This window comes from Danio aesculapii, chromosome 22 (genome assembly GCF_903798145.1).
Source record: "Danio aesculapii chromosome 22, fDanAes4.1, whole genome shotgun sequence".
NCBI classification, from domain to species: Eukaryota; Metazoa; Chordata; class Actinopteri; order Cypriniformes; family Danionidae; genus Danio; species Danio aesculapii.
In genome coordinates, this window is record NC_079456.1 from 38,106,995 (window position 1) to 38,121,528 (window position 14,534).

General features: G+C 37.4%; 1 protein-coding gene across 1 annotated transcript in view; it reads right to left on the reverse strand.

Annotated features, from left to right (window-relative positions):
- Positions 1-10,320: 10,320 nt before the first annotated feature.
- Positions 10,321-14,534, reverse strand: part of dag1 (dystroglycan 1) — a 48,705-nt gene continuing 44,491 nt past the window's right edge. The window contains exon 3 of the mRNA XM_056447321.1: positions 10,321-13,962. Within this exon, the coding sequence (XP_056303296.1) occupies positions 11,680-13,962 (2,283 nt within the window). The 3' untranslated portion in view covers positions 10,321-11,679. The remainder of the gene's footprint in view (positions 13,963-14,534) is intronic.

The following is a 14,534-nucleotide window of genomic DNA, read 5'->3' on the forward strand; positions in this document are numbered from 1 at the left end:
TTTAGTCAGTGCAGTTGAACAATTTTAATCTATAAAAATAAAACAAGCTAATGATATTATTGTGGTTATTCATTTTATTTAGAACTTCTGTTAAAAATCTCACATCATAAACAATTGTCAGTAAATATGGCTGGGTTATATTTCACTTCAGAATCTGTCAATAAATGAAGACTTGCAGAAGCACTTCAATGCATGAGAATTAAGTTTTCAATTAGACATCAATGCACTGATTTGTTTATTTTAAGCATATTTAAGCAGAAAAATAAGTCTAACAGAGGTCAAATGTGCCAAATATCAATGAAAACACTGCTAAACAAAGGTTCTCAATCAGATTTGATATTTGTATAAAAAAGAAATATGGCTGGGTCATTTCACCATAGTAATAAATCAAATGCTAGCCTCACTACCGTAATGCAAAAACAGTGAGTTATTGATTAATTCATGCAGATTTATCTACAAATAAAGTATCCCGTTGAAGACACATTAAAGTGATGGGTTAAACACATTGAGATGATGACAAGTTTGGGGGAAAATGTGGCTGAATTAAAAATGGCACTAAGCGATGGTCCTAAAACAGGCCTGTAAGTAAATAAATAAAGATTTATCTTTTACTCCACATATGTGTATATCTTTGTCTCTGTGAGATTTGCTCTATTCACTGTATGTAAAGTGTATATATACATCGTCCATGATTACCGTAATGTTTTGCCCAAACTGTTCACTTCTTGACAATCATTAAACATAAATTAAACTAGATTCTTTATACAATTTATACTTTTTTTATACATAAATCTGCATGAAGCAGCATAACTGATACCTGAGATATTATATATATATATATATATGGGCAACACAGTGGCGCAGTAGGTAGTGCTGTTGCCTCACAGCAAGAAGGTCACTGATTCAAGCCTCGGCTGGGTCAGTTGGTGTTTCTGTATGGAGTTTGCATGTTCTCCCTGCGTTCGTGTGGGTTTCCTCCAGGTGCTCTGGTTTCCCCCACAGTCCAAACACATGTGGTACAGGTTCATTGGGTAGGCTAAATTGTCTGTAGTGTGTGAATAAGTGTGTATGGATGTTTCCCAGTGATGGGTTGCAGCTGGAAGGGCATCCGCTGCATAAAACAAATGCTGGATGAGTTGGCGGTTCATTCCTTTGTGGCGACCCCAGATTAATAAAGGGACGAAGCCGAAAAGAAAATGAATGAATGAATATATATATATAACATTTGCATTATGGTAATGAGAATTTGAGGGGAGAATTCCTAAAACTTCAGTCTTCATGATCCCATAAAATCCTTAAAATAAATAATATAGATTCATTAAAAAGGTAACACTTAACGATGATCATCCATTATCCATTAGTTAATGTTAGTTCATCTGTTTACCAGCATGAACACACGATGAACAGTACATTTACTACAGTATTTGTTCATGTTAGTTAACATCAGTTACAGAAAATACAGTTGTTCATTGTTCATATTAACCCACGGTGCATTAACTGATGTTAAAGCAGGACTATAACTACTGCCTTTTTTCAGTATGGTGATGAGAACTTGGTGTAAAAGTGTTTAATTTTCATTAATATCTTGAATGTTTTATTCATTTTGTTAGATTTTGAGGTGAAATGTAGTCTCAGTATTATTAACTGCATTCGTTATTGTTATAAGACTGAATATAGTCTTCATACATTATCAAACATGCAGAAAGGAGCAACCAAAAACTAAACTAAAATCAGCAGTACAAAGAAATGATGAAGCTTCTGTATACAGCAAGTCTGATATATGCTCATGTTAGAATTCAACAGAGCAAAGCAAAGAAAAAGAATCAGTTAGGTCAACCCGAGCGCGTCCAGTCTGTGCTTGCAGGATATGATTGCAGTATCTGGAGACAGTGAGAGGCTCATCCATCCTAATGCCCATGGTTAAGTAAACACAAGAGTTTAGAGACACGACCATCTGTACGCTTTAACAAGAGGCGTCCTTAGAGGAAACACTCCTTTAATCTTCATATGTGCTAAAACTACACTTTGTAAAACTGCGACAGTGGAAACTTCAAGGGCTTAAACATGGAGACATGGAGAAGAGAAACGCCGTTGAACTGCAGGAGTTTGGATTATAACACTTGAATTATTGAACGTTTAGAAAGTGGATATTTTTCAGCTGCAGCCACTGGGAAACAAATGCAATGTGAATCCAACCTCCAAATAAGCTGGCCGTATTCTCTCTAAAGTCATCCATAAAGCATATTAAACTCATTAAAATGATCCTAAAATTAATGTTAACTGTTTTATCCTAATACATATTTACCTTTGTTTTGTCTCCTTAACCTACCTACAACAGCCTAGGCTGGTTGGCTGGTTTAAGCTGGCCGACCAGCCTGGTTTTAGAGGGGTTTTGGCCCCTTCCAGGCTGGTTTCCAGCCATTTCCACCCTGGTCTTAGCTGGTCAGGCTGGAAAATGACTATAAATCCAGCTAAAACCAGCTTGACCAGCCTGGTTTAAGCTGGTCAAGCTGGTTTTAGCTGGTCATCATCCAGAATATATATATATAAATAAATATTATTTTGTATATGTAAATCTGCATGAAGTAGTACAACTGATACCACAATGCTTAATAATTATTAATCCGGGGTCGCCACAGTGGAATGAACCGCCAACTTATGCAGCATATGTTTTACGCAGCAGCTGCAACCCAACACTGGGAATCACCCATACACTACGCCCAATTTAGTTGATCAATTCCCCTATAACGCATGTGTTTGGACCGGATCACCAGGAGGAAACCCACGCCAACACCGGGAGAACATGCAACTCGAACCAGTGACCTTCTTGCTGTGAGGCGATCATGCTACCCACTGTGCCACCGTGCTGCCCTGTGTTATATTATATTACATTATATTATATTATTGTTCTTCCCAAACTAGAACTAAACTGATAGATCATCTTAACGTGGCATGAACCGGACGTTGCTGATATAGTTCTAATTATTTTGATGATGTTATGATCCGTCTTCCCTGATTCCTTGTACAAATTAAATCAAAAGTTAAACATCAACTATGAAAACTCAGAGGAAATAAATATAAGCTGAATCGCAGACACACACGTTTCTATAAAAGCATCGTCAGTTCTGATGATAGAGGAGGTAGACAACGTTTCTCCAGATAGTCTTTGAGGGAAAGCAGCTAAATAAAGGCAGATTCATCAAGCGCGGGAAACAGATCCGCCGTCTTTCATCTTTACCTTCTCAATTTGTCAGACAAGAGCCGCGAGTCTGCGCTCCGCTCCTCCCGCTAAATAAAGACAAAGGGAAAGTAACAGGTATGGCGTGTATAATTTATCTGGAAGAGCAGATGAATCTTGTTTTGTGATGGATGAGCAGTAAATGAAAAGACAAACGTGGGCTTTTCTTCTTGATCTGCGGCTGTCGGGGGGGTTTAAAGGCCGCTTCAGATCCTCGCAAAGCGAGCGGCGCTTCAGCCGAAAGGTCAGTAGCTGGAGGGTTCTGCTCTTTGATGGTAATGATGAGGGTCTTACTGAGGACGATTCTTTAAAGTAAAAGCGCTGTAAATACAGTTAAAGTCAGAATTATTAGCCCCCCTCTACATTTTCTGACAGAAATAGTTGTTCAACACATTTCTAAACATGATAGCTTTATTAATTCATTTCTAATAACGTATCGTTAGTCTTCGCCATGATCACAGCACATATTTCATGTTGGATTTTCCTAGTCCTCCCAGGTTAAAGCATCAGTTAGAGGCTTTAAATAAGTTCAATTAACTTATTAATTCAATGAATAAAGCATTACAGAGCTCCAGGTGTCAGAGAACAGCAACACATTCAGTTGGATATACACCTCTTCCCCGCATATTCATCATTGTCTCTCTTCAGCCCCGCTTCAGTAAGAAAGATACTCCAACCAGATCAGTTCAATCACCAGTTGCTAGGCAGAACATGCTAATCTGCACAGAAAAAAAGTTACGCGTAAACATAACAGAGCCCACAACAGAGCGAGCCTTCGCCCTTCCCGTCTGTGATTTTTCCTGTGAACTCTGAAAGAAGAGTTGTAACATTTTGGTGAAAACAAGTACAGAGGAGTTAACTTCTCAGTTATCAGTCACACGAAGCCACCGCTGTTATTGAGCAAAGTTATATGAGGTTAAGCACATCAGTATAAGTTCATGTATTAATTAAACTAATAATGCTAGGATTAGTCTATTAATGCATAGGACAAAGTTAAAATCATCAAAAATTCCTTCATTTAGTAGATAGTTTTAATATACCAGTATTCAGATTAAAGTGCAATTTAAATTACAGGTAAACTAAGCCTATTAGAGTGATTAGACAAATCATAGTATTATGGTTTTGTTCTGTGGACCATCGAGAAAAATAAATATTAAAGGGGCTAATAATAATGACCTAAAATGGTGTTTAAACTATTAAAGACTGCTTTTATTCTAGCTGAAATAAAACAAATCAGACTTTCTCCAGAAGAACAAATATTATCAGACATACTGTAAACATTTCCTGAATCTGTTCAACATCATTTGGGGAATATTTAATAAAGAAAAAATAAATAAATCACAGGAGAGCGATTAAATTTGACTTCACTGTGGATATAAAAAAGAAAAGACAGCAGGGAACCCCTGAAATGAAATGTAAATTAGATATGCACTAATTCATGGATGAAATAAAATGGTTCTGGTTCGACATGGTAAACTGGTAATATTAGTACCCATGATGTTCACCTCCATGTTTGTTTTATCCCTTTAACGGCCTACTCTACCAGATGGTTGACCATATTTTGACTGATTTAAAGAATGAGTGTTTAATAATGATTCACACTACACAGCATTGTTGGTTTACAATAAATAAATCAATCAAACAAACATCATTTTGTTGCACTAAAACACTTGATTTTGGTTTAAATGTAAAAAAACAAACAAGAAAACATGATAAATATTTTATGGCGTACTTCAAAAAATCGAAATAATTTAGTATTCAATAATGTTATATATATATGTATATATACACATACACATACAGGTGGTCAGAATTATTAGTCCCCCTTGAATTTTCTTTTCTTTTTTAAATATTTCCCAAATGATGTTGAACAGATTCAGGAAATGTTCACAGTATGTCTGATAATCTTTTTTCTTCTTGAGAAAGTCTTATTTGTTTTATTTCAGCTAGAATAAAAGCAGTTTTTAATTTTTTAATGTCAATATTATTAGCCCCTTTAAGCTATAGTTTTTTGGATAGTCTACAGAACAGACCGACGAAGAAAAGCTACAGTTGAAATAAACAGTGTTTTATCATTTCCGAGTCTAGCAATATTTCATTATTAACATTACTAACAGTACAATTTCTTATGCCTGAGTGATTTTAAAATTCTCTTCCAGCCATAAGCCTCTAATCACATGCAAATGATAGGTTATAATACTCAACATTGACATATAATAGACTTAACTTTGCATATCTTGATATTTAATGTAGCCCTAATATATTTTAATATTGATTGCCCATACACTGTAACAAAAATGCTGGGTTCTACTTTATGCGTTCATGTTGTCCCAACACATTTTTACTAATGCAAGTAGACTGAATTCAAAGGACTTGGTGAACTGGAGGAAAACATGGATAAACTATGAAAGAAGAAATGGAAGCACTTGAACATCTCAGTTTCTTTATATTTGTAAATGTTATAATATATATTATTATATTTGTATTTTTTCTTTAAATTTATATATATAAAAAAAAGAAACTCTTTTAGAGAGCATTTCCTTAACTGTGGTCATTACAACGTGGTCATTTGTGACTGAAAATTTCACAATCTGTTGATTTCTGAACTCTTCTAAAATGAACACAGTGGGTACTGTTTACTGAATTACTGACAATGTTTTAAAAAGATTTCTAACTCATATGTGTGTGTGTGTGTGTGTGTGTGTGTGTGTATATATATATATATATATATATATATATATATATATATATATATATATTCAATACACATGTTCGCACACAAGACCTGCACTGAACAAAACTATCTGTTAATTCCAGTAACAGTTTCTGTATTTTAGGATTCACAAGTGTTTTCCATTCATAAGCAATGCATTACAGGATGTTGATCACTGCTCTGTAGAGTTGATTTTTCAACATCAGAAGTGGACAGTTTAACAAAGTGACTTTTATTGACATTTGAGTAGTTTAAACTAATATAATGCATAATAGAGAAATAAGTCTGTGAAATAACAGCAAATGTGCTGCAGTTTATTACAAGGTTTCTCTAGCGCAGTTTTTCTCAACCACGTTCCTGAAGGATCACCAGCATTGCATGTTTTGGATGTCTCCTTCGTCTGTCACACTCATTACAGGTCTTTCAGTCTCTGCTAATGAGCTGATGATCTGAATCAGGTGTGTTTGGTTAAGAAGACATGTTGAATGTGCAGAGCTGGTGGTCCTCCAGGAATGTGGTTGAGAAACACTGCTGTAGTTTAATATACACAACACCAACCCAGACAATATAGCACTTTAAAATAATAGAAATGTTAATAAAAGCCACTTTTTAAAACTTCCCAAGGTTAAATGTTCCTGAGGGAAAGATCAAGCTCCCATAATATGAATCAAAAGTGTTAAAAAATAAACACATGAAGCACAAAATACAGAAAACTGCTAATTTCTGGATCATCTGTGAACAATATTTTGTTAATTTAGTCACAGTCTATTTAACCCTGAACATTTCATCAATCCCAAATCATGACTGACAGCATTTCAAGGCTTTACATGAACATGGGACCCACGTCAAACTCAGATCACCAAAAGGACCCACACACACTCCCGGTGAGAACACTTTTTAATACAAGATTCAAACATACAGTGTTTGGTGGCAGAAATTAACCAACGCTGCTCAACATGAAAGAGAATGAGTAGTGTTTGTTTTACGTTGGCGTTTTCTAGGTTGCACTTCTGTCGTATCATCGGAACTCAAAGAAAGGTGTCGCGGTCAGCACAAATCACAGTCACCTGTAACACCTGGACCCAAGGTCAACCTCAGCACCTTCAATAAATGCATTGCTTTAATATTCACCCTCAATCTCTCGTCAACTCGGCTCGTCTTACAGTTCGTAACATTGTTAGAATTATAAAACAAGCAATAAAATAAACGTACACAGAAAACAAAAAAATATATATATACTGACCATTTCCCTCCTCTTGTACCGTATTATTTATTGGCTGATACTCCAGTTTTAAGGATGAACAATGTTGGCTGAAATAGTGTAAGGCTGACTTGATCTAGACGTCATGTAAAGAAATAATAATAATGAACAAAAATACTGCGAGAGCTATTAAATTCATCCTCAGCTCAGGGTTAGTCTAAACAAATTAATTAATTATGTGTAATAATACTCTCCAAACAACATTAATAAGAAAAATAATCTTTAAAAAGTGGATGGAAACTGCTATATTCCTACTGAAACGTCATTGCTTTTATTCATAAGTGAAGAACGAAACAGAAAGACGTGAACTAAAGCAGCAGACTCGACGTTTAGCCAACGGCAGCCATTTTGTGATCTGCATCTTTGGTTTTTCCACCTAAAATGTTTATTCAGAGTTGTGCTAATGAGAAAGCAGTCGCTTTACTGCGAGACGCTCATCGCTACAGAAATGTATAAATAACGTACAGAAACCTTTCGAAAAAGGCCACAGAAAGACATTGAGCATTTTCTTGACCGCAGCTAATCAAAGTACTCCAGTCAAAGAAGATCGACAGACTGGTGAAGCACAATGGCATTTGACTTATTTTAAGTAGAATCCTAATGAAATATTGACAAATTTAGGGCCAAATCAAATCATTTTGATAAGTACAATACTGATTCAGAACATACATATATATATATATATATATATTGGGGCTGCACCATATATTGTTTCAGCATCGATATCACAATGTGCGCATCTGCAATATTGACGTCACAAAGATATGCACTGTTAACTCTGGATTATAGTGGAGCAGAAGCTAAAGAACTGTATTTAATCATTATATTATAGGGAATTTATATGATTTATCCAACATAAAAAGTTTTGTCTTTGTTTCTAGTCCAAATATCTAGACAAGATTTTAGAACTTTCCCCACTGGCAGATAATAACAACTCTTTATTTTGCCTTATTTCATCTGAATTGTAATACAAAACAATATTTTTACAAATCTACGAATTATTTTCAGATATTTGGACTAGAAATGAGACAAAGAAAAGCATTTTTTGCATTGGGATTACTAAATATTGTTAAAACCACCAAATAGAGCCATTCAAAGTATCTAGAGAAACTGTATTCATATCGCAATATTGATCACAGAAAAATTATTCAAATATTGCAGTATCAGTTTTTTCCAATATCGTGCAGCCCTATATATATATATATATATATATATGTTTGCATATGTTCTCTGACGTTTGCCACTGTCATCTGTACAATTACAGTCATAACCGATCTTTGAAAAAGATATATTTTAAGGGCTTAATTTGTCCCCAAATTAAAATGAGCTTTTACTTTACTCACCTTTTCTTCTTCCTCAGCAGAACATCAAATACGTTTTAGCTGAAACTGCAGTATTTGGTGATTTGATAAAATGCAAGTCAATGGCACTTTTGAAACACACAGTTGGCACTTTGAAAGTCAAAAAACAAATGCAGGAAACACAAGATTAATACAAAATGATGAGGATTCAATGTAATTATGCTTGTTTATGACATCAATGCATGGTCACAGGTCTCCATTTTATTTTGCCTGTATATTTTTGGATTCTGCAAGTTCAGCACTGCAAAAAAATATATTTCTTATGTACTTTTTGTCTCGTTTTCAGTCCACATACCTAAAAATTCTTAAATCAAGAAGCATTTTTTAGACAAGTAAAAAATTATTTAAATATATATATATATATAATATAGATTTTATTTTTAATTTTAACTCTTAATTTCAACTTTTATTTTATATAAATTCATGTATATATATAGTTTTGTTTCAGATATAATCACTTATTTTAAATAAATCAATCTTATTTCAAACCAAAAGTAAGATTTTACTGGAGACAATTCACATACTTTTGATGACTTATTTCTTGATCTAATTGAAGATTTATTTTTTTTGGACATTTGGAGACAAGACAAAAAAGCAGTAATATATATATATATAATATATATATATATATATATAATATATATATATATATATATATATATATATATATATATATATAATATATATATGCACAATTTAAATATTTTTTTGCAGCATGGTAACTATTGACTTGCATTTTAATAATCACCAAAGATCAATTTCAGGTAAAATAAAGACATCTTTAATCAGAATTAACATTTACTGAAGAAGAAAAATAAAGTCACATGAGTCTTGAATGATAAATCAACAGCAAATGTACCTTTTTGGAGGATGGGATATCCCTTTAAAACTGCAAGTACATGAACAATAATAATAATAATAATAATAATAATAATAAGGCTGAATGGAAGCATTAAAACGAGTTACGATTACAGCCAAAAGTACATCCATACATAACCTCCTACATGGCAAATGAAAAAACCTACAACTCGGACATCAGTGTTTCACACAGATCTTGCACACACTACTCCTGTCGACCAGCCGTGACTATCCCACACCTTTATTATTGCAAATGTCACTTCTGAATTCAAACCGCAAAAAACAAGTGAGCATAAACCATCAGAAAGAAAAGAGCGATCATTTTCCCCGACACCACAGTCCAACTGCTCCATATCTGCCGAATGCAAACGTAAAAGTAAACCGAAAGACCCATGAGGAAAAGCTATATGAATCAATTACCAAGACTAAAGATTTACAAATCGCAGTACACTATAGATTTATTGTTCTTCATAAACAGTTTGAGGCTGTATCAAAAATTCCCGTAAAAAATTAGATCGTGATTTTATCAATCTCGCTCTCTCTCTCCTTTTTTTTCTAGTTTTCTAACGATTTTGTAAATTAAACCATTTATATTCACTCCTCTTAATCGCAGGTCTTGCTTAGAGATTTGTTTATAGCCATAACTATATATATATATAAAAAATAATCACCCCTCATCTAAAACAAACAGAATTTTTTGTTCTCTATTTCTTTTGTTACGATATCTGATTTACACACGTTTGGACTATAAATACAGTTATATCCACAGGCAGATTATTATGTACAGAAGACACTTGCTGCGAAACCACCAAGGCAAAATATGGCATTCAACTGCAAATATATATATGACATGACATTTAATAAACAATGCCGTTGTGTAGAGGATGGGTCACCGTTATCAAAATCTTCAATCTTTATTTTGAGTTATTTTGAGTGAATCCAAGGCATATACTCCATAATCATCACTGAAATATATAGATATAGATATATAGATAGATATTTAAGATTAAAAAACAAAGAAAAACAAAATAAAGAAACTACAAATCGTCGAAACCCGAGCTTGTTCTGATTAAATCAAGTCTGAGATTGAGTAATCTGTCTGGATGACTGTCAGTAGCTTGGGTGGAATCGTACATTGGTTGTTTTGACTTGAGGGTGCTCGACACCGTTGCTGTCGCCTTACGAGAGAATTAAGGATGCAAAGACACCGTCAACCTGTACGTCCAATTAAATCACAAGATTTCTTCGTAGCCTATGGGAAATATGATTAAGTGAGATCAATACTGGGCTCCGGGCCTGTCAGGTCGAAGGCAGAATCTGCATAGAGGACTCACTCAGGAGATTACCTCCTCCAAAAGTTTCACATTGCTGGCGAGAATCTACATAGCACAAATCTCAAGTCAGAACACACTGTGATACCTTCCTCAGTGATTTAATTATCATTTTTTTAGCTTTTTTCAGAATCGAGGGGTGGAAAATAGTGTTGATCTCAGTGTAATACTTAAAAAAAATACATAATAAAAATATATATGATCAAAAATTAAAGATGATTAAGCATAACTTTCAATTGTACAGTGGATTAAAGAAACGGAAAGTCAATTTGGCTACCTCTTCTTTGTAGTGATTTAACTAGACAAGTGAATAACAATAAAAACAGTTTAATTTCATGTTAAAAGGCAAAACCATAATGAATCGACATCCCACAAAACTCTCCGCATTCGCCGTCCAAGTCCCTCAAGGCCATTCTTTTATTCCCCTTGTGTTACTGAATTTCTGTATGAAACCTTTTGCACCTGCAGTCAGCTTTATTGTCCGCTTATGTTATTCGTGATTAACGAATTCAGAAGATAGAAAGAGTGCTGTTAGGCAAGGAGTTTTGATTCTGAGTCAAACAAAACAGAAAACAAAATGAATTCAAACAAAACCCATAATTAGTCAAAAAGCCCATCTAGACACAAAAGCGCCACGACTGGAGGGTACAGTCCTGTCCCCAACAGTTTAGCAATAACCAGAGTAGTCAGAGGCTGAGGTTGTTCTTGCTGTCCTTTTGCAGACTATCCACTTACCCCACCCTCCCAAAATCTCCTCAAGAGTCCTGTTTAACAAAAAACATCCCATTACATTCAAACCCCGAACCCCAGTTTGCAGCATCCCCACTTCTAAAAATCCCATAATGCAAAGAAACAACACACTGGTGTGGAACTAAAAAAAGTTCCCCATCCTCCTGCTCCGGAGGTTTTGGCAAACATTAGGGTGGCACGTAAGGGGGTGGCGATCTGTAGGGGGTCATGTTCTTGGGGCGGGATCCTTTCCCCTCCATTGGGGTGGAGAAGGGTGGTGGTGGCTGGTAGGGAGGGGCGTTGGGATCCTCATCATGTAGAGGCGTGTACTCTCCCAAAAGGTCCTGGTTCAGAGGTGTTGTCTCTGGACTAGCCATGTTGGGATACTCCGGCGGAGGAAGCGGAGGCTTTTCCTCCTGAAGGATAAGGGGCATGCTGGAAGATGGGGGTGGTTTAGAGTCATCGAGCTCATCTGCAAAAATGATGGGTACTCCTTTCTTGATGAAAGTCGCTTGGTCTTCGATTGTTAGCTTGCCCTTGCGCTTCTTGCGGTAGCAAATCATGGCGATGATTCCAGCTATCAGCAAAATGGCTGCAACCACCACCGCTGGTATGACAGTGTGAAGATACACATCATCAGTGCTCTGTCTTCCCGCACCCACAGCGGGAGTAACAGGAGAGGGGGTCGGATCTGGGATCTCACCCAACGGGACAAACATGTAGTTCCGACAGCTTGCTGTGCCTCTGACGGTGATATTTGAGGGCCTGAAGTCTGGTTCCATGGCATATCTGAACATCGATGAGGGTTTGCCCTCTGGGTCGGAGATTTTTCTGCTCAACTGCTGTATTTGCTCTTTTGGGCACGGGCTTTGCTGAAGGCTGTTGTTGGTCCATTCCACTATGATGGAACCCTTGGTGATGCTCTTGAGCGTAATGGTGCTGCTGTTGCGATCACCAAAAGACTGGGACAGTTTCTTGACGAGAAGGATCTTCTTGTGAATGTCATTGGTGACCGTACGTGCATCCCCATCAAACACAGCGGTAAATAATACAGGTGACTTAACATTGTTTCCCCACGCGTTGACACGGACCTCAAAGGCATCCATTGCATAGAGACCTCCTTTGTCAGTTGCTTGCATGAAATACTCATGTTTCCCTGCATGCTCTGGGTCTGGTAATCCATACAGTAACTGGCTTGTGCTATTGAACTGTATCCAGGAATCATCCCCGACCACATCATTGCCCTTGCGCAAAGTGAGCCTCAACTTATCAGTAGTTCCATCTTCTTTGTCGAAAAATGTATCCGATGGAACCTTCACCTCAAAATAGGTGCCGACATACGCATTCACCTGATCAATTGGGTTACGCAGCTCAGGCTTTATATTGCCATCGACTACAATAACTGCAGGGGTGCTGCGCCTTGGTGGCTTGGTTGTCGTGGTCTTGGGTTCTCTTGGTATGGGTGTTGTCTTGGGTCTCTTTGGAGGTCTCTTTGTAGGTTTCCTGGTGGTGGGTGTTGCTGGGGTAACAGAGGCTCCAACATACACAGGCCTGGTCATTGTTGGCTGGATGGCGATGGTGCTGGTGGTGACCATTACTCGCGTTGGTAGAGGGGGGCCTAAGGTTGGAGTGGAGGGAGCTGAATCCCTGTTTCGAATGGTAGGTTTCACAGGAAGGGGCACGGGACCACGAACAGGTGGGGCAGAACTCTCTGAGGTAGGAGCAATAGATGGAGAGGTTGGAGTTGGAACGATACGGATGGGAGGCTCAGGGTAAGTTGTTGGAGGGAGTAATGAGGGAATGGGAGTGGGGGTGTTGTTGAGCTGTCTTCGCACCCTTTTGGGCACGTGGGGCTTTTTATTAGCTATATGCCATCCAACAACCGGATACCCCAACTGCGCTGACATAGTCCCCTCTTTTGCTGGAACCTGAACACTGCTGATGTCAGGAATGCTGCTTTGATCCAGGCTGCAGCCGAGCTTCCAGGACAAAAGGGCTCCGTTTTCAACCACTTTCTTGGCATTTCCTGGTCCTGCCATGAAAGCAGACATGTCAAACAAGCGGTTGTTGACCACAGGCAAAATCTTCATGTGCTGAAGCCCCATGCCAGAAAACTTTTTCATTTTGGCAAGTAGTTCCACCCTCTGCTTCGAGCTCATCTTTGTGAGGTCAGCGTCAAGGATGACAGTGAGCACAGTAACAGGCTCCTCGTTGCCACAGATGAAAGGCTGGGCATCATTGCTTGCCGATTGCTGGATTGCAAGCTGAAAAGGGTCCGTCTCAGCGTGCTCCTCTGGGTGCACCTCAATGGAGAACACATCTGGGCTTTGGGAGACTTTGCTCTCGTTGGAAACTGAAACGGATATGTAGTGAACGCCCTTGTCTGTCTCTAGTGGAAGGCCTTGAAGTGTGCCGCTCTCTGCATCCCAATGCAGCCACGCTGGGAGCACATCCTTGCTTGCTTCTGTGATCTGTAAAAACGAGAGAAGAAATAACGATTACTGCAACTGAATGGCTCGCGTTGGAAATTTAACAAGACAAACGAGCTTACACTGATGCCAGATATGCACTGCCAAGTCAAACACTTTAAACCTGCAAGTAAATCTCACTCTGTAACATGACTAATATCCAAATCGCATCAATCAAAGTTGTCTTTCTCAAATGATACATCATTATTAGTTTTTGTATTCGGTCTTTTCTGGTTGGTAGTGCAAATTCAGTATCTTTAAATTCAGCAGGACAGGAGGGGTGAAGACTATAATGAACGAGTGCTCTCACAGTGGCAAAGAGCTCCCTGCGGCATGAGATACTCCACCAGCTGGAGAGCTGCTCAATGAGCGCTCAAGTCAAAAATAACCAATAAATGAATCAATGGCATTGAGAAGATCTATTAACACAAACAAGCCTCTTTGCAAATACAAAAATACATCCTTTGCTTCCATCCTCTTAACGTGATTGATAATAATCTGGGTTCATACATTATTTAGAGCCAGTGCTCAGGGGTTGGGTTATTAAAACTGGAACCAGTACACAACAGTCACTG